The following is a 20,920-nucleotide window of genomic DNA, read 5'->3' as shown; positions in this document are numbered from 1 at the left end:
CTTTCCCCCTTCCTCCCTCCCCCTCTCTCCTCCCCCTCCCTTTCCCCCTTCCCCCCTCCTACTTTAATGCTGGGGCTTGAAATCAGGGCCTCCCACTCTTGCTTGGCTTTTTTGCCCAAGGCTGGTGCTCTACCACTTGAGCCACAGCTCCATTTCTGGCTTTTTTTGGTAGTTAGAGATAATAGACTGTGGCCTTTTCCTGCTCAGGCTGATTTCAAACCACGATCCCCAGATGCAGCCTCCTAAGTAGCCAGGATTACAGGCATGAGGCACTGGTGCTTAGATGAGCATCTCCCTCCTGTAGCTGCCCATGGGAACGTTTCAGGTAACTGCAGTACAGTAGCAAGACCCGGAAGCTCACATCAGTCTACTTCAGGCTCTATGTGCACCATTCTCTGTGTACACCACGGGCATCCTTTCCTGTCAATAATATTACCTGAAGTGATGTGGAGTTTTTGGTGGCTCTCTAATAATTCATTGTGTGAATTTCCATATAATTCCTATGGCTAGACACTGATGTATTTCCAACCTTTCCCCCCAAATGAATGCCAAGAAGCTTAATTTTAAAAGCCTGCTCCTCTCCTATGCTGTTGCCTGGTCTTGCTTTCCAAGACCAGCTATTGACACCGAATCCTTGTTCCAGCACCTGCTTCTGAGGGAGGCCAAGCCGGAAAGGAAACGTGTGCTAAAGGTGTAAACAGAAGTTCTGGGGGGAGAGTAGTTCTGAGGGGAGCTGCCATTCCATGGTGCTGCCTTTCCATGCTGCTGCCCTTCCACGCTGCTGCCCTTCCATGCTGCTGCCCTTCCATGCTGCTGCCCTTCCATGCTGCTGCCCTTCCATGCTGCTGCCCTTCCATGCTGCTGCCCCCTCCCAGTACCATTAAAGGTGTAGCTCTTCTCTGCTCTGTGTTCCTTAGGACAGCTTTGTCCTCAGTACTCTTCTTCATGGTAGCAAAATGGTGCCAGCGGTGCCAGCATTCACAACGGATTCTCTTCCTCTCAGAAGGGGAAGGAGGGCAGGAGTCCAAGAGCCCTTCCTTTCCAGTAGCCCCAGAAATGTCTCCTCGAGTCTTTTTGGCTTGAATGGAATAGGTGGCCCAACGGAAACCAGCACTGCTGGCTGACAGAAGCCCAAATGCCAATTCATTTCAACTGCTTTTCCTGACCCAATTGCTGGGGCCAAAGAGTGGCATTACCCTAGCAGGAAGAAAATGGTTTGGACCAGGATTAAAGCGGGGTGATATCAGGACTGGAGGCAAGGTTCATGTGGTAGAGCACTTGCTTAGCAAGCCTGAAGCCGTAAGGTCCAACTCCAATACTGAAAACACAACAACAAAACAAGCCAGGTGCCAGGTCAGCCACCATCTTCCATTAGCATGAGGAAGACACGTCAAACATTTTAAGTATTTTAAGAGCTTCAGTGGCTCATGTCTGTAATCCTAGTTATCCAGGAGGCTGAGATCTGAGGATCACAGTTCAAAGCTGGCTCAGAGAAGAAAGACTTATTCCCAACTAACCAGCAAAATGCTGGAAGTGGAAGTGTGGCTCAACTGGCAGAGCACCAGCCTTGAGTGGAGAAAGCCAAGTAAGAGTACAAATCCTTGAGTTCAAGTCCTAGTACTAGCACACACACACACATACACTCAAGAAATATAGATGTAGATATGATGTGTGTACATTTCTTTGTGTGTTTATGAAGGCATACTTTTTGGCTATGTCAGCTGAGAAGACCTGGGAACTCGATTGGCCGATAGTGCAGGCCACACCCACCTCTCAGATTCTGGAAACACTGTTCTTCCCCCAAAGGAAGCAGCACTCCTTGGAGCAGGGGCCAGTACATCCAGAGGCCAGAGAATTAGGACAAGAGAAGAGTGACAGGAGAGAGCAAGGGAAGGGCGACATCGTCCAAAAAGAAGCGTACTTATTACCTGACTTATGTAGCTATAACCATGTGTGCATCACCTTTATAACAACCATACAAGCATGTTTTAAAGAGAAGAATATAGGTGTGTGTGTGTGTGTGTGTGTGTGTGTGTGTGTGTGCTCAGTGCAAGTATGAGGGCTTGAACTCAGAGCCTGAGTGTTGTCCTTTAGCTTTTGTGCTCAAGGCTGGTGCTCTACCACTTGAGCCACAATGTTACTTCCAACTTTTTGGTGGTTAGTATTGGGGATAAGAGTCTCACAGACTTTCCTTCCTGGGCTGGCTTTGAACCACAATCTTCAGTTTTCAGCCTCCTGAGTAGCTAAGATTACAGGTGTGAGCCATTGGTACCCAGTTTTTTGTTTGTTTGTTTTTTAACAGAAAAACCAACAACAAGGGACTAGTAATAGTCAAACCAGAAACAATGTGAGCACCAACTACTGAAAACGCAGCCCATTAAAGGATGTGTCAATAAATGAAGGCTGGAAGAATGAAGTCATGTCAGCTACCCACCAAGGAGAGAACAGCCCAGCGTGTCACTCTTCAGCTAGAAAGCAATGTTGGGGTGTGCCAAGCACGTGGGGGGGGAGGCATAAAAGTCAGGGGCTTACATGGTCTCAAGCATCTCCCCCAGATCACAGTGGGGGGTACACTGTCATCCAGCACCCAGGAGGCAGAGACACCTCTTCTCAAAACAAAGAAAAGAAACTTTATGGTGGAAAAGCCTCTCTCGCACCAAGTGGATAAAGTTATTAGAAGCAGCGTGGGGTAACAGCAGTCGGGGGCCCCAGAGGCTGTGAGGAGACACTGGACAAATCCCCCCAGAGGGCATTCAGTGACAGGACAGGGCCACAGTCCCCCAAAGGGTCGAGCCCTGAGCGTCCGTCTGAGGACGGGAGACAAACGTGTGTGGAGACCCTGGGGAGACAGCCACCTGCGCTGCGAGGCGTGCCTGCTCCCAAGAATTCTGCTGCTGCTGCTGCTGCACCAGGAACACAAAAGGCAGAAAATACACAACGCTATTTTCAGACATCAAGAATCAGGCCAGGCAGGGGATCATCTGAAGTGAGCTCTCCACTCCTGCTCTCTTCTTAGAAGTGACATCCAGGCCCAGCACAGAGATGAGCCCACAGGCTCTGGGTTAAAGGGACAGAGATCAGAGTTTGGGGAGGTCAGGAATCGTAGGCAAGGGAAAAAGCAATGGGCAAACTGCTGGTGTCTGGGGAAGGGCCTGGAGGCTGTGGCTAGATCTCAATGTGTACCACTGGATAACACACAAGTGTGTCACACAGAATGCCTGCCGGGGAAAAATCCATCTCCCAGGGCGCCTTCAAGCTGGGCAGCAGCTGACTGTACAGTGGATGGGCCCACGGGTCACTTGAAACGTGCAGTTTCCTTGGCCCAGAACAGACAAAAACCAGTCTTAAAAAAGATGAGAACACTTTGCAAGTATGTGAGCAACTGGCCATAAAGCTCTAACCCTCAATAAAAGGAAGGCCACCACGCCCAGCACCCAACACATAAATCCCATCGTGTCTCACATCCAATAAAAACAATAATTTCACATAACAAGGGGGAAATGACCTTCAGCCTAGATAACAGGATGCAGAAACTGGCCTGACAAGGACAAAGGACCTAGAACTTTTTCACGTTCCATTTAAAAATAGCTCCCAAGGAAAAGTCCCAGGTGATAATGCCCGCTAGGATCCTGGGCTTACCATTCTTTGTTTGTTTGTTGTTATTTTGCAGGTCTTGGGTCTTGAACTCTGGGCCTGGGCACTGTCCCTGAGCTGCTTTTGCTCAAGGCTAGCGCTCTACCACTTGAGCCACTTCCAGCCTTTGTGGTGCTGAGAAATGGAACCCAGGGCTTCATGCATGCTAGGCGAGCACTCTACCACTGAGCCACCTCCCCAGCCCCTGGGCTTAACCATTGTTGGGAACGATTCCACCTGGCAGAGCTCGGATCCCCGGGGGTCCCTGCCCCCGCCGGCGGCTGCAGGTCCCTTGTTTTCCTTGCTCTTGCAGGGCCTGCCATCCAAACCCCGGGTGCAGCGAATGCGTGCTCAGTTCCAGGCTTCGATGTCAGCAGCGACGTCACCTCCCGCAGGACCTCCCTCCCTCCCAGGCTGAGTCCTGGCCTGTCCCGTGTGTCCGCCCAGCCCCGCGCTCTGGCCTCGGCCATCTGTCACCGCGGGCGGGCGCGGGTGCGACCGAGAACCGGGCCCGGGGACCGCTGCCACAACCGGGGAGCCCACAAGAGGGCGCTGCGGGCGGCACGGGCTCGCCCGAGGAGGGCTGGGCGGGCTGGGCCGCACCGGGGGGGCGGGGGGAGGAGTGCGCAGGCGCTCTGGAACGCCGCCCTCACCTTGCAAGTCCGTGACCTCTCCCAAGCGATTTCCGTCGGGACGCGGCCGGCGCGCGGCCGTTCCCCGCGGCGTCCACCAGGGGGCGCGCGCGGGCCGGCACTCCCGGCGCCGCCCGGGGCGCGGCCCGGCCCTGCACACCTGTCACGTCTGGGCGCCCGCCCGTCTGTCTGCAGACCTGAAAAATCCCGCCGCCTGCGAGCGATGGGACGGAGCTTCTCCCCCGTGCTCGCCTTCGTCCTCTGCTCCGGAGCAGGTCCCCCGCACCGACCCCCACTTTACAGTGGGGTGTGCAGGCTGAGATCTGCGGATCGCGGCTCAGAGCCAGCCTGGGCGGGCTGGTCTACGAAACCTTCCATTAACCGCCGAAAAGAGCTGCCCAGAAGCCGGGAACCCGAGGCTCACGCCTGTGATCCCGCTGCTCCGAGGGTGAGGCCTGAGCCTCCCGGGCAGGAAAGTCAGTGAGACCTGAGACTCCGCCAAAAGGCCGGAAGTGGCGCTGTAGTTCAAGTGGGGGAGCGCCAGCCTTGAGCCAGAAAGCTAAAGGACTGCAAGCGGGCCTGAACTCCAGCCCAATACTGGTACAAATCAGAAGGCTACATAGGGCAAACCCTGGCGCGTGGAGTTTTAGGAAAAAGCAAATGAAGCTGTGTGTGTAAGCAAAGTCACATCATTGAATCAATCAGTAATTTCGGGGCACAGATAGGAAGGGAGAGCCGAGTGTGCTAGTCGCTCCATTTTCACGGGTGGGGAACTTGCATTCTTGACTTTGTTAATGAAGGAATTAGGGCTAGGAGTGTGGCTCAAATGCTAGAGTGCCTGCCAGCAACCTGAGGCCTTGCATTCAAAACCCATCCCCCTTGTAAAAGAAAATCCAAATTCAAGCTGGATGCCAGCGGCTCACACCTGTGGCCCTAGCTACTCAGGAGGCTGAGATCTAAGGATCTGTTTGAAGCCAACTCCAGGCAGGAAAGTCTGTGAGATTCTGATCTCCAATAAACTACTCAGAAGAAATCAGAAGTGGTGCTGTGGCTCAAATGGTAGAGTACTAGCCTTGAGCAAAAGAAGCTCAGGGACAGAGCCCAGGCCCAGAGTTCAAGACTCAAGACTGACAACACACACACGCAGAAAGAAAATCCAAGTTCAGTTCTTTTGGGTGGGTTAAGCATTGAACCTAGCATGTCATGTGGGATAATAATATTGCAGGTACTTGAGGGGAGAAGAGGAAAGAAAAGAAAACCTTGCTCACTAGAGGAAGGGGAAAACCTGGAGTTCCAGGTTAGCTAGCAAAGCTAAGCATTCCGCGTGGTGCCAGGGAATCTCGGGATGACCCACTCTGAGCATGCATGGGCCGGTTACACGTGTCCAGTTCTGGTGTGAGTTTGGGATTGCGCCCTGGGCTTTGAGCGTTAAACGTGCTCACTCTGTTGCTGTGCCACACACTCGGCCCCTGGCAATGCTGACAGGGGAGGTGAGTTTTTTGTTTGTTTGTTGTTTTGTTTTTGTCAATCATGGGGCTTGAACTCTGGGCTTGGGTGCTGTCCCTGAGCTCTTCAGCTCAAGGCTAGCGCTCTTTGAGCCACAGCACCACTTCCTTGGGAGGTGAGATTTTTTTTTATGTGAAATAGACATAGAAATCCTTCCCTCCCCTCCTCTCCCCTTCTCCTCTTCTCCCTTCCCTTCCCATCCCCCACCCCCACCCCATGCCACCATCTTTGCTGTCTGAAGCTTGCAGAGGCAAAGCAACAAAGATGGCGCCCTGCCCTCTGAGTACCTCCTGCTGGCTAGCACCCAGGGTTTCCTGAGAAGAGAAGTGTGCTGGCAAAGCATCCTAATAATGGGGTGCTGAGCCGGGGGGCACCCGCAGCTCTTGCACCTGCTTCCCAGTGGATCTTGGGGTGGAGGGTGCAGAGGACTCCCACCTGAGGAAGGAGGGGCCCAGCCCGGCCCAGGAATGGGCTCAGTGAGGTAAGGGTGGGCGGCGCCTCACCACCTGACAGAGTGGCTTCTGCGTCTGCATCCACCCCCCGTCCCCCCCCCCCCCGTCCCCCACCCTCCCCCCGTCTCCCCCACCCCACCCCCCCTCCGCCCCTAGCACTTCTTCCCTTGTTCCCATACCTAGGAGATTCCAGGAACTCAACCTGCTCTGCTCCAGGCTAGAGCTGTTCCTGGGAATGCTGCCTGCCAACAGGAACCTCTGTCCACCTCCAGGAGGCCGGGGGCATGGCCAGGAGCCAGCTAGCTGCCCGGTGATCCTGTGGAGCAGCCTGGAGGCTTCCATGGGCCGTGTCCACCCAGCGAGGTCCAGTCTAACACCAGCCTGCACCGCTGACATCACACACTACTTCCCCTGTCTGTGTCTGTGCGGCTTTCATGCATCTCGGTTCCTGAGAGAAGCCCACACCGCCAGGCAGCTGTGGGCCTGCGCCCTGCTGCGGCCCACCCGTCTGTGAGCGAGGCCCGTCCCCGGCCTTGCGGAGTTACGCTTTATTTTTAAATAGAGCAGTCATTGTCTTTAGCTAAGTTTGTATAGAGGTGCTTCATGCCAGCTATTTGTGTGGTATAACAACACACACAACTCAAAGTGGACGGTGTGCCAACTCCAGGCAGCCCCCCCCCCACACACAGCAGTGGAGCCTCTCCCATGCTCATCAGACCACAGGTGGCCTCACAGTGTGTGTGCACACGCCATGGAATATCACTCAGCCTGGAAAAGGAAGGAGGAGCTGGCTACCACTGGCTCACGCCTGTCCTCCCAGCTACTCAGGAGGCTGAGATCTGAGGGCTGAGGCTCAAAGCCAGCCTTGACAGAAAACTGCCAGATTCTATGTCCAATCAACCAGCAAAAAGCTAAGCTAAAGACATGGTCTAGTGGTAGTAGAACACCAACCAAGCAAAAGACTATAAGGCTCTGAGTTGGAACCTAGGTATGAGAAAAGAAGAAAGAAAGAAAGAAAGAAAGAAAGAAAGAAAGAAAGAAAGAAAGAAAGAAAGAAAGAAAGAAAGAAAGAAAGAAAGAAAGAAAGAAACGAAGGAAGGAAGAAAGGAAGAAAGAGAAGAAAAAAGAAAAGAGAGAGAGTGCTAGGCACTGGTGGCTCATGCCTGTAATCCTAGCCATGCAAAAGGCTGAGATCTGAGGATCACGGGTCAAAGCCAGCCTGGGCAGGAAAGTCGGTGAAACTCTTATCTCCAATGACCCATCCAAAAACTGGAAGTGGTGCAGTGGCTCCAAGTGGTAGAGCACTAGCCTTGAGCAGAGGAGTTCAGGGGCAGTATCGGGGCCTAGAGTTCAAGCCCCACAATGGACAAAAAGAAAAGAGGAAGCAATTGAAGGCATGGCTCCTTTGGCAGAGCCCCAGCCAATGAGCAAAAGCATCAGGTACAGAGTTTAATGCCCAGTCTCAGACCAAAAGAAACAAACAGCAACAACAACAAAGAAAAGGAAGAAAGGAAGTCCTGATTCCTCCTCCGACGCTGGCACAGGATCCCAGAGGAAACCTGCTGGGCACAGAAAGCCCAAGGACGGCTGTGCCCACTAATGTGAAGAGCCTGCAGTGCTGGGATTCCTCGAAACGGCTGTGAAGCTTTGCTTGCCAGGGCTGAGGAGGGAGGCCCCGGAAGTGACTGTAGGAGGCACACACAGTGTCAGTTCTGCAAGATGAGGAAGCCAGCCAGGCACGGGTGGTTCATACCTGTGAATCCTAGCTGTCAGGAGGCTGAGATCTGAGGATCATGGGTCAAAGCCAGTCAGGGCAGGAAAGTCTATGAGACTCTTATCTCCAATTTATCACCAGAAGTAGCGCTGTGGCTTAAAGTGGTAGAGTACTAGCCTTGACAAAAGTTTAGGGACATTGCCCAGGTCCTAAGTTCAAGCCCCAGGACACCCCCCTGCCCCCCGCCCCTCGCAACACACACACACAATGAGAAAGCTCTGGAATCTGCTGGGCAATAGTATAAAAGTGCTCAGCACAACCAACTTGAATGCCAGAAATGGTTTACATGGTAACTTCTTGTCTATTTCTAGCTCTCTATTTGCCAATACCAGCGATGGATTGAACTCAAGGCCTTGGATTTTTCTCAGCTTGCTTGCTTAGCTGGTGCTTTACCACTGGAGCCAAACTCCCATCCTGGATTTTTGCTGATTATTTTGGAGATGGAGTTTCACTGACTTTTTTTTTTTGGGGGGGGGGGGGTCCGGTCGTGGGGCCTGAACTCTGGGCCTGGGCGCTGCCCCTCAGCTCTTCAGCTCAAGGCTGGTGCTCTACCACGTGAGCCACAGTGCCACTTCGGCTTTTTGCTTATGTGGTGCTGAGGACTCGAACCCAGGGCCTCATGCATGCAAGGCAAGCGCTCTACCACTGAGCCACAGCGCCACTTCCGGCTTTTTTCTTTTTGCTTCTGTGATAATGAGGATTCGAACCCAGGGCCTCAGGCATGCAAGGCGAGCGCTCTACCACTGAGCCTCCATCCCAGCCCCTGCACTGACTTTTCTATCCAGACTGGCCTCAAGTTGCAATACTCCAGATCTCAGCCTCTTGAGTAGTTAACTTTACAAATGCCAGCCATCCGTGGCAGGCTAGACAGTAACTCTTATGATGCGTAATTTACAAAATTAGAATAAACACAAAGCACAAGCAACAAGCCACAGACTGGGGATGGTGACGCACACCTGTAAGCTCAGTCCTCTGGAGGCTGAGACAGGAAGGTCAAGAGTTTGAGGCCCGCCTGGGCTGCACAGACCCCTCCCGTGCTTATTCCAAGCTTCTGCTCCCAACCCTTCCTGACTTCTAACGCCTTCTGCTTGGCCAACACCTGATCTGACACTTTTCTCTCTTTATGCTTCTTGCTCCTCCACTGACCAATACTCGACAGTGGACACGTGGCCCTCCTCCTGCCTCGCTTCTGCTGGGCCTTGGGGATCAAGCATGCAGACTTTAAGAATATAGCTGGGGCTGGGAAAGTGGCTCAGTGGTAGAGTGCTTGCCTTGTATGCATGAGGCCCTGGGTTCGATTCCTCAGCACCACATAAGCAGAAAAAGCTGGAAGTGGTGCTGTGGCTCAAGTGGTAGAGTGCTAGCCTTGAGCTGAAGAGCTCAAGGACAGTTCCCAGGCCCAGAGTTCAAGCCCCATGACAGACAAAAGAAAAGAATATTGCCTGGTACCCTTTCTTCCTTTCTTTAATTTGGACAACGGTCATTAAAAGTCACAAACAGGGGGCTGGGAATGTGGCTAGTGGTAGAGTGCTTGCCTTGCATGCATGAGGCCCTCGGTTCAGTACCTCAGTAGCACATAAACAGAAAAAGCTGGAAGTAGCGCTGTGGCTCATGTGGTAGAGGGCTAGCCTTGAGCAAAGGAAGCTCAGGGACAGTGCCCAGGTCCTGAGTTCAAGCCTCAGGACTGGCAAAAAAAAAAAAAAGGTCATAAGAATGGCTTAGAAGCAGGGGTGACTCATGGTGCATTGTCTTCATAATCTGACTTGTGGAAGTGACAGTCCTTTGTATGATTACCTAGAGATAATAATAATGATAATAATACCTTGTACAAAGGCACGGGAAGTCTGCATTGCAGGGACTCCATTACTTGATGCGTCTGGCCTGAGCTGGTACCTGTCAATCCCCACAGCACAGGGATCACAGTTGTACCATGTGCCCAGAACCAGGGGGCACGGAGGCTAGGATTGCTAACGAGCTCCCCAGCCCCGCCTTGCTGGCTCGAGCACTCATCCCTGCCAAACCCACTCACCTGCCTCCCTCCTCTGCACGGCCTTGCCTGTGCTTTCTGTGTTTCTCACAGAATTTACCCGTCTGTGTCTCACCTTGCATTTCATCTGGAAAAATGCTGACAGCTCTGTGGCTTCCCCTTCTTCCTGAGGAAGAACCTTCCAGAAGAGCCCCTGGCAGACAAAGGGAGGGAAGTCAGGCACAGAAGTCGCCTACTGTGAGTCGCTGTGAATGACATCAGGAGCAGCAGAGCCGTGAGGCGCAGCTGATGGGTCACATCAGGAGATGCCAGGCCCAGGCCAGGGTGGGAGCGGGTGGGGTGGGGTGGGGTGAGGAGGGGGCTTTCTAAGGAAGTCAGGGGTCTTTTTCTGGGATGATGGGGAACAATTTGGAACCCTAAAGAGGTAGTGGCTGCAGAACATGGGAACGTACAAGTATATTACTTAAAAAACTATAAAGAGAGAATGCAGGGGTTAGAGGTTAGCTCAGTGGTAGACTGGATGCTTAGCGCAGGGGAGGCCCGGGGTTTGATTCCCAATGTCAAAACCTAAACAGTAAGCCTTACATTCATATATATGGGGAAAAATGATAAAAGGGGTGACATTGACCAAGATGCGTTGGGTTCATACATTGATTTGTGGAATGGTAACTCCTTTGCACAACTACTCAAAGATAACAAAAATATACTTTAAAAAATCCATAATACAGGAGTCTCAGACAATATGGTAGCTCAACGGTTCCATTCTAGGTGGGTGAGATTCTGAAATCCCTTTAGGATCAGCCGAGGCCTGACTTGCTAAAAGGCCTGGTCATGTTAGAACTTTTTATGTGGTGCTGGAGACTGAACTCAGGGCCTCATATGTCCTAAAACAGACTCCACGGTTGAGCTATGTCCCTGGCCCCAGAATTCGCGTCTTGCTATGTGACCCAGAGTGACTTCAGTCCTCTCATTCAGCCTCCTGAGTGCAGTGAATATAGACATGCATGGCCACATCCGGCTTCAGAATTTATTTTTAAGTGAGTACCACTTGAGTCATCCCTCCAGCCCCAGAATTTATTTTTAGGCAGTGAAAATAGAGGTCCATTGACTAAACCAAAGAATATTAAGCATTGAAGGGACTGTTAATGATCTTGCATATATATATATATATATATATATATATCCTCAGCACTGAAAAGTAGTATTATTTAAGATAAGAGTGTTCGTAATCTTCTAGTTGAAATATGGATGCCGAGCCTCAGTAATGCCATTTTTGTCCTCAGTGGCTCTTGGCACCTTAATAGAGAATGAAATAGGTCATTCTTTGAACTGCAGATGTGTCACATTGTTTAGCTCCAGAAAAGTCTTGCTCCAGGGAATTCTTACCTGTTTCTCGCCTGGTTTGCCTTATTTATATAAAGCACTTCTGTTAGGTTTAATTCCTCATACCATATGTGGTTTTGGCCTATATAAGTTTTGTGCTGGCTACATTCAGGGCAGCAAGTTTTGGGGCCATGAGTCTGCTTGCAGATGCCGCTTTCCAATTACGACTCCCAATTCCACCTCTTAAAGTGTGTGGCTTCTCCGTATCTCGCTGACCAGATTCCCATATAACACTGTCACTGAGACAAAATGCCCAAGATAATCAGCTTATAAGGAAGATTTATTATTATTATTATTATTTTGGTGGTTGTGGGGCTTGAACTCAGGGCCTGGGTGCTGCCCCTGAGCTTTTTTGCTCAAGGCCAGTGCTCTACCACTTTGAAGCACAGATCTACTTCCAGGAAGATTTATTTTGACATACAGTTTTAGAAGTTTCCAGTGTCATTGCTTCTGGGCCTTCAGCAAGGCCAGCACACACACACACACACACACACACACACACACACACACACACATGCACGCACGCACGCACATGTACACCAACACACGGAGGGAGGGAGAAGGGAGGGGGAGGGAGAGGAGGAGTGAGAGGGACCAGATGGGGAGGGGAAGAGGAGGGGAAAAGGAGGGAGGGGGAAAAGGGTGGGGGGGAATAGGAGGGAAGGGATGGGAGAAGGGGCCCAATTCACCCCCCAATAACCTAACTTCAAGGACATACCCCCAGTGACCTAACTTCCTTCCAGGAGGCTCCACCTTCTGAAGGTTCCACCATTTTCCCATAATGCCACAACCTGACAACCGCCCTTCGGGGACAATCAAGGTCCAAATCAAGGCTGTGGCCTGTGGTCTCCCAAAGTGTTCCCCTACCCTGCATCATAGCTAGTAGCATGCCACCAAGGCCTCTGTGTGTGTGTGTGTGTGTGTGTGTGTGTGTGTGTGTGTGTGTGTGTGTGTGTGTGTGTTGGTCGTGGGGCTTGAACTCTGGGCCTGGACACTGTCCCCCAGCTCTTCAACTCAAGGCTTAGTGCTTTACCACTTGAGCCACAGCACCACTTTTGGCTTTTTCTGTGTACATGGTACTGAAGAATTGAACCCAGGACCTCATGCATGCGAGGCAAGCATTCTACCACTGAGCCACCTTTCCAGCCCGTGTTTTTAGCTTTTTGTAACTAGGGTCTTTTTATGCAGTGCAGGCTAAGCTCAAAGTCATGATCCTCCAACCTCTGGGGTTCTAGGATTACGAATGAGTATCCCTATGCCTGGCTCTGAAGGCTTTGCTTTGAATGGCCCAATTTCCAGCCATCCATGTAAGAATAATTGTGGTTCTCTGAAAGGGGCGCTGTGGCTCAAGCCGTAGAGCCTTGAGCTGAAGAGCACAAGGACAGTGCCCAAGCCCGGAGTTCAAGCCCCACAACCGATTAAATAGATAGATAGATAGATAGATAGATAGATAGATAGATAGATAGATAGATAGATAGATAGATAGATAGATAGATAGATGATAATTGTGGTTCTCTGATGCTGGTAGAAAGTGCAGCAAAGGAGTTTGTCTGTGGGGCCTGTGTTGGCTTCTGGGACAGGGGACTGAAACTACTGCACCTGCAGAAGAGGTCATCTGAGCCTTCTCATATCTGCTACTCAGGAATCTCATGCCTGTAATCCCAGTTGCTTGGTAGGTGGAGGTCAGGAGGATAGCAGTTTGAGGCTAGCCCAGGCAAAACGTTTGAGAGACACAGCCCCCGACCCCTCCCCAAGCTGGACAAAAAAGCGAGGTATGGTGGTGTGTGTTTCTCATCTCAGCTAGGCAGGAGGCTGCAAAAGCATAAAGGAATGGGGATGTGGCTTAAGTAGTAAAGCACCAGCTGCCTAGGGGTTTTGTATATGCTAAGCAAGAACTCTGCTATTGAGCTAAACCCTGACTGCCTTTTACTTTCTATGCCAACTGGAAAACTTAATAAAAATGGACAAATGACCCCCAAATGACTTGTGCTTACTTTATATTTAATTACTCCCTGATGATGAATTGTTAGCGATTGATTTGCTCTCAGCCCGTTCTGTTGTTCTGCTGAGTGAGTTATCATAAAACACCAGTATGCGAGAAATAAAGAAGTACAAATGAGGCTGGCACCAGGGGCTCACACTTACAACCCTAGCTACTCAGGAGCTGAGATCTGAAGGTGGCTGGGACTCTCCATTCTTGGCTGGAGCGCCTCTGCCTCTGGCAGTGCAGGACCAGAGCTGGGCTGGGAGCCCCGTGGGCACAAATGGGGCGCCCTGGGCTAGAGGAAGGCATGAGCTTCCCCTTGTGTCTGTGCTGGGGCTTGAACTCAGGGCTTCACATTCTTGCTGAGATTTTTTTCTACTCAAGGCTGGTACTCTACCATTTGAGTCACACCGTCACTTCCGGCTTTTTGCTGATTCATTGGAACTAAGCCCAGGCTGGATTTGAGCCATGATACTCAGTAGTACGACCCCTGAGTGGCAAGGCTTACAGGTGTGAGCCACCAACGCGGGGCCAGGTTTTCTCACGTCTAACCCAACAGAAGATGGGCGTCCCCACTCTGCCCCTTGCAGTCAGGTTCTGTACCCCAACCTGACCTCCGAGATTCTACGAGACCTGAAAGAGCATCGGTGCCCAAACAACTTCAAGACTTCAGGTGGTCAGATCAGAATGTTCAACCAGAAAAACCCTGTGCAGCAGAGGCATTCTGAAATCTGGTCACAAATCCCCAGATGAGGAACACTCACCCCTAAATCGTGTGCATGGGCAAAGACAGGAGTCCGAGGGAGAGGCCATCCACAGAGCTGCTCATTCAGAGAAAAGAATGTGCAGTGCCAGGAAAAGAAAGGGCCTTCTACCTCCGTCCTCAGAACACCGCCACCCACATTGATCTCTGAGAAGAATTTCCATAATTCTAAGGCATCGTTTGTTTGTATGAATGATTAAAGGAATGCTTAAGCCACCATGTCCAACTTCTTCTAGTGAGGTGAAATCTCCCAAACTTTTTTTTTACCTGCCTGATTTGGAACCATGATCCTCTAGATTTCAGTTCTTTCTTTTGGTTGGTTGTGGGGCTTGAACCCTGGGCCTGGGCGCTGTCCCTGGGCTCTTCAGCTCAAGGCTAGCGCTCTACCACTTGAGCCACAGCGCCACTTCCTAGGTTTCAGCTTTATTTCCCTCCCTCCTTACCTTTTCTTCTCTCCTTCATTCCTTTCTCTTTCTTCCCCTTCTCTCTCTCCCTCCTTCGTAACCTCCCTTCTTTTCTCCCTCCTTTCCTTCCCTCCTTCCTCCTTTCCTTCCCTCCTTCCTTCTTTCCTTCCTTCCTTCCTTCTTTCCCTCTCTCCTTCCCTTCTTCCTTCCTTCATACCTTCCTTCCTTCCTTCCTTCCTCTCTTCCTCTCTCCCTCCCTCCCTTTTGTTTTTTATTACTGTGGATTTGAAAAGGAGATTTCCCCCACAGAACTCTTTCCAAATCTTTGAGCAAAATCATTATTGTCTGAAGCCACCAATTGGGAGACAATTTGTGATACAGCCATGAAAATGAAAATGTTTTGGAGCTCAAAACAATGATTTAATTTCCCCCGTGAAATGGAGAGCTTCCTCTAGCCAGAAGGACCTTAGTGAGATAATGAAGTCAAGGTTTGATGCGAGAGGAGTGGTAAAAGCTGCCCTGCAGCACAAAGCCCCACCTACCTCTACTTCCTTCCCATCAACTATGGCATTTATGTCCTAAGTATAACATTTTAGTGCATTCGTTGAAGGAAATTCAGAAAAATAACTTCAAGTCCGATGCTGCACAGAAACAAAGCACAGCACATCACAAGTCACACTGGCACAGATCTCAGTCCATCTGTCACCAGCTACGGGGCATGTACCTGGACACTGGAGAAAGGATGCTGGGCATCTTCCCAATGTGGACAAGACTGTGACCACGTGATCACCAGGGAATGCTGACAGTCCATGCACAGAGCACCAGGTAGTGCCTTGCCAACATTGGTTGGCATGGGCGGGGCAGGGCTTACTGGGTATTCTGTCTCCTACCTTTACCTAGTGGCTGCAGGGGTTGGGGGGCCTCTAATGGGCACAACCCTCCAACTTCTGCTCCTGGTAGAAAATAAGCCTGTTGAGTGACACCAAGCCACACTTGTGAATTATGCAAAAGCAATTCTTGATTTGAAAACCAACAAAAAAAAAGTGGAATTTGTTTCAACGTTCACCCTAATTCAAGAACTTTCATGTGAAAATGGTTTAAGTTTTTAATTGCCAACTGGGGGAAAAATTCTTGTTGATAGACTATTGATGTGTGTGTGTGTGTGTGTGTGAGAGAGAGAGAGAGAGAGAGAGAGAGAGAGATAGAGAGAGAGAGTGTCCTGGGACTTGAACTCAGGACCTGTGTGTTGGCCCTGAGCTGTTTTTGCTCAAAGTTAAGTGATCTACCACTTGAGCCAGAGTTCTACTTCCTGATTTTTTTCATTTTATATATTTTACAGGGCTTTTGCCTGGGCCAGGCGAACACTCTACCACAGAACTACAACATTTTAAATTTGTTTTGGTAAAAGATATCATACAAAATGTCAAAAGCGATGTGACAACAGAGCGGCCCTTCCAGTCACCTCTACCAGATCAGCACCCCAAACCCTATTTACCAGTTCACACATTAAATCTGTCTTCACAGAACCAAGTTAAAGTTGTTCAGGGGAGATGTTAACAAGTCTTTACACTAAGCCAGTGGCTTGTGGCTCACACCTGTAATCCCAGCTACTCAGGAGGCTGAGATCTGAGGATCACCATTTTGAAGCCAGTCCAGGCAAGAAAGTTGATGACATTCTGATCTCCAATTAACCTCTGTAAGTGGAGCTGTGGCTCAAGTGGTAGAGTGCCAGCCTTGAGCACAAAAGCTTGGAGAGGGCTCCCAAGCCCTGAGCTCAAGCACCAACTGATGATGATGATGATGATGATGATGATGATGATGCTTTTGGGAGCATTGCTGGATTGAATCCAGGGGCTCCTGCGGCTGTGCCACACCCAACTCTGCCATAAATATTGTAATCACAGGGGTCCTCCTCCCTCCCCCCATCTATAGGACGAAGACAGACCAGGGCTGAGCAGGTCTTCAACCCAAGGACGTGCTAGGAGCTCAGGCGGTCCCCAGCCGCAGCGCACCCGGTGTTTACAGACTTTTCCCTAGCGAGGTGATGTAACCAACCCGGCCTGGTTCTCCCGGGATTCACCCCGGCCCAGGCTGATTTCTGTTCAAACCTTCCCTCCCCCTCCTCGAGTTTCTCGGGGTGGAAAGGTCAAAGCCCCGGAGGCTGGGCTGGTCTCCCCTCCGGTGGAACCCGATGGGTTTATTTGATTTTTATTTCATTTTTTCCCTCCCTTGGTTTATTTGTGCGTCGTATTTTTAGTTCGTCTGGATACATTTCTCTTCGACCAGTATCTGGACAGCAGCTCGCCGGCCCCGCGGGGCGCCCAGGACTGGGCGTGGTGGGCGCCCTCCCCGGACGTAGGGGGCGCGCGGGGGCCACGGGGGACCTCGCCCCACCCCCGGCGCGCTCGCGGGGTGGGGGGGGGCATCTCTGTGAGACCGGGAAGGAACCTCCGGGAAGGTAGTAGACCCCCAGCCCAGCCCGCCGCCGCTGCGGCTGACGCGGAGACCTCCGGGCGCCCAGCTCCCCCGGGCGCACGCGGACGGTGAAGCCAGAGCTAACCGCTGGGTCCCCGCAGGTCCGGGGTGCGGCGTCGGGGAGGGGGACAGAGACGCGAACCAGGCTCTCGGCTCCCCACCCCTGGGCCCCGCCCCGCAGCCCCGCCCACCGAGGCTCCGCCAACCGCCGGTCCTCCCCTGGCGTCGAGGGGCGTGGCCAGACACCCCGCCCACCGCGGCTCCGCCAACCACCAGTCCCCCTCGGGCTCCGCGGGGGCGTGGCCAGATGCGGGGGCGTGGCCAGCCGCGGGCCCGCGAGCAGCGCGCGGACGGCGGGTCCCGGGGCGCCCACTCCGCCATGGCCAGCGAGGAGCTGACGCACAGGCTGCAGCGCCGCCTGCGGCTCGGGGAGGGTCCGGGGGGCGGCCAGGGCGACCTCCAGCCCGCGGGCCTCGCCGCCCCCGCCGGGGAACCCCAGCCCGAGATCCCGGGCCGGGCGCCCGCAGCCAGCGCCGACGCCGAGCTGAGCGCCCAGCTGAGCCGACGGCTGGACATCAACGAGGGCGCGGCGCGACCCCGCCGCCGCAGCCGCGTCTTCAACCCCTACACTGAGTTCCCGGAGTTCAGCCGCCGCCTCATCAAGGACCTGGAGAGCGTGTTCAAACGGTGAGCCCCGAGGGCGGGCGGGGGCCGGGCGCCCGAGCGTCGGGGGGACGTTCCGCGTCGGGTGAACGCAGCCCCGCAAGGGCGCAGCGGGAGGCGGGTGGGGGGAACCTCGCCGGGCGCCAGACTCCGCTTCTGGAGCCTTCCACCTCCGGGTGGTACCCAGAGGATCCCGTGCGCTCTCAGGATCCCCGAGGGTCCCGGGGTCCCCCGCAGGTCCCTCACGGCCCCCCCGCAGCACATCTTCTAGGAAACTTGGCCGTCCCCCCCAACACGCACACCGCCGCCACCCCGTTTCCTTTGCTCCTTTGACCCACGAGGAGAGCGCCCGGCGAGGGCCGCGTGCGCGCGCACCGCCCCGTCGCACCCCGCCGCCCCAGGCCTCTGGAGGGTGGGGTCCCGGGTAGGTCCCCTCATTCCTGGCCCCAAATGTGGGGGGGTGGCAGGGGTCTTCCGGCCTCGGGGCTCCCGGGGGCTGTCGGTCCCCAGGGGCGCACCCGGGCGGAGCCTCGCTCTCTCCAAGTTCACGGTGAGCGTCTGGCGGAGCTATTCGTATTATACCCAGAATTGGGGCCAGACCCGAAAAAGCGCGGTGGTCGTGGGGAAGGGGCTGCGGGGCGCGGGCCGCGGCCGGGTCACCCCTCGGGTCACTTTAAGGCTCATGGGACGCGTCTGCCCTTCACGACCGCGGGGTTACCGAGGCCGGGCTGCCATGGCTGTGTCTGATGGCTTCCAGGGCTGCATTTTCGGGAGTCCGGCTCTGGTGGTTCAGGCCTGAGTTGGAGCCAAAGGATGGCACGGGCGGGGGCGGGGGGAGGGAGGGAACGCCGCGGGGTGCCTGCCAGAGCCCCATTCAGGGGAAGAGGCTGCCCTCGTCCATAGCTGGATCCAGCTAGATTGGGGAGGGGGGACGGTGACTGGGAGACAGACCTTCACCTTCCGATTGCTCTGGGCTAACTAGGATTATTTTTATTATTTTTTTGTTCGTTCCTGGGGCTCGAACTCTGGGCCTGCGCGCTGTCCCTGAGCCTCTGTGCTCAAAGGCCGGGGCTCTACCCCTTGATCCACGAGCCCCACTTGCAGCTTTTTCTAAATCGTTTATTGGAGAGCAAAGCCTCACAGACTTTCCTGCCTGGGCCGACTTCAAACTGTGATCCTCAGATCTCAGCCTGCTGCGTAGCTAGGATGGCAGGCATGAGCCCCCAGCGCTTGGCTTTAGAAATTTTTTAAAATGATTATTTTATTATCTTTAAGGAGTTGTACAACAGAGTTGCTATTGGACAAGGCAGTTTATGACTAGAATGCGTCTTGATCAATGTCACACCTTCAACATTCTCCCCCATCCCTCCTTCACTAGAAATTCTTTTGCTTTATCCTAAAAAAAAAAAACAAAAAAACCCACTTTTTGGAAGGGTTAGTTAGCTATCCACCTGGTCAGGGGGCTTTTGAGAGACCAAGCAAAATACCACCGTGAGGAATCAGGTACTAGACCAGGGTCAAGATAAGAGGAAGGCAGCAGGTGATAAGCGGTCCCAAGAGAAATCATGGTCTAAATTGTGTCTGGCGTCTCTCCTAAACTATGTATGATCTTGGTCAGAATTCTGGACCGAGTCCTCTGTCACCTGCAACCCAAGTTGGCATCACAAAAAAAGGAATTATTTGGCTTGTGAAACTACAAGGCCATTATTGACTTCAGGTAAGGCTGGATCTAGGAGCTCTGATGATGTCATCAGTGCTTTGTTCCCTCCCCTCCGCCCCATTGAACCTAAGACCTTGTGAATCGTAAGTACATGCTCTACCACTGAGCTGCACCCTAAGCTCATCCCGTGGCTCATGTCTGGTAGCCCCAGCATGGCCACTTCATCCTCAGCGAGTCAGTGGGAAGCATAGCCGCAGCTGAGGCTTTAGTGTTCTCTGCGTGGGAGGGGTGAAGCATTACTAAAGCTAGTTGTTGGCTTTTTGTTGTTTTGGTGTGTGTGTGCATGTGTGCGTGTGCCAGTGCCAGTCCTGGGACTTGAACTCAGGGGCCTGGGCACTGTCTCTGGGCTTTTTTTTAGTGGTGGTAGGTTAATACTCTCCCACTTGAACCACAGCTCCACTGCCAGCTTTTTCTGAGTAGTTTATTGAAGATAAGAGTCTCATGGACTTTTCCTGCCTGGGCTGGATTTGAATGGTGATCCCCAGATCTCAGCCTTCTGAGTGGCTAGGATTTCAGGCGTAAGCCATTGGCACCTGGCTTTAGTTTCTGGCTTTTTTGGCCAGGTGAATCTGTTACACCAGCCAGGATTGAACCTCTAGCCTTAGATGTGCATATTTGCAGTCTTCCTAGGTCCTGCCTTCTAGCTCTCCCCTCCTGGCTCCGTGTCAGGCACCCATGTCCTTTGGGTGCAAAGATCCCTCTGTTCAGAACCTACTAGAACACTTAGTACCCCCAGCCATCACTGGGCATCTACCTGCCTGGTTTTCTCCTGTTCTGTGGGGGATACCCCAGTCTAGGGATTTGCTGCCCGGATACTGGGGACGCAGCTCATCCACTGGGCGGAGTCTTCCATCAGCTCAGCAGGTGCTTGCAGTTGAGCTATGAAGCCTGTCTTCTACCAGGGCAGTCGCTAGGGCTCACACCTGTAACCCTAGCTATCCAGGAGGCTGAGATCTGAGGATCCTGCTTTGAAGCACTTTGGGTAGATAAATCTGAGAGAGACTTATCTCCAATTAGAAAGCAAAAAATAAATAAAAATAAGAAGTGCAGCTGTGGCTCAAGTGATAGAGTGTCGGCCTTGAGCAAAAAAAGCATCAAGCCCCAGTACACACACACACACACACACACACACACACACACACACACACACACACACACACACACACACACACACACACACACACACACACACACACACACGCGCGCGCGCGCACACACAGCTGCCTTCTGAAGGTTCCTGAGTGCCTATGGATGCCAGGTTCATCCAGCCTCCCAGTCATCCCTGGCTACCTGCCTTCCATCAGAAGCTGCCGCTGGCTGGCTGGTTGGCTGACTCCGGGTGTTTCTTTGCTGAGCCCATCAGCCCCAGGGGCCCTCTGCGCCCTGCTGCCCTTGCCCAGGCTAGGGCAGCCCTGGGTCCCTCTGTGGCCCAGGAAAGTTGCTGTGGGCTTGGCATTTGGGGATTTGCAGACCTGTTCTGGCTGGGCAGTGTCACTGCCCTGTGGTTGACCTTCAGCTTCTCCTTAGGCCCAGTTTTGCTCACA

The 20,920-nt window shown here is 52.8% G+C and overlaps 1 protein-coding gene across 1 annotated transcript in view; it reads left to right on the top strand.

Annotated features, from left to right (window-relative positions):
* Positions 1–17,344: 17,344 nt before the first annotated feature.
* Positions 17,345–20,920, top strand: part of Efhd1 (EF-hand domain family member D1) — a 46,774-nt gene continuing 43,198 nt past the window's right edge. The window contains exon 1 of the mRNA XM_042679346.1: positions 17,345–17,680. Within this exon, the coding sequence (XP_042535280.1) occupies positions 17,373–17,680 (308 nt within the window). The 5' untranslated portion in view covers positions 17,345–17,372. The remainder of the gene's footprint in view (positions 17,681–20,920) is intronic.

This window comes from Dipodomys spectabilis, unplaced genomic scaffold, assembly GCF_019054845.1.
Source record: "Dipodomys spectabilis isolate Male_0828 unplaced genomic scaffold, ASM1905484v1 ptg000051l, whole genome shotgun sequence".
In the NCBI taxonomy this organism is placed as follows: domain Eukaryota; kingdom Metazoa; phylum Chordata; class Mammalia; order Rodentia; family Heteromyidae; genus Dipodomys; species Dipodomys spectabilis.
The sequence above is the reverse complement of the archived record's forward strand: the minus strand, read 5'-3'. Positions and strand labels throughout refer to the sequence as shown.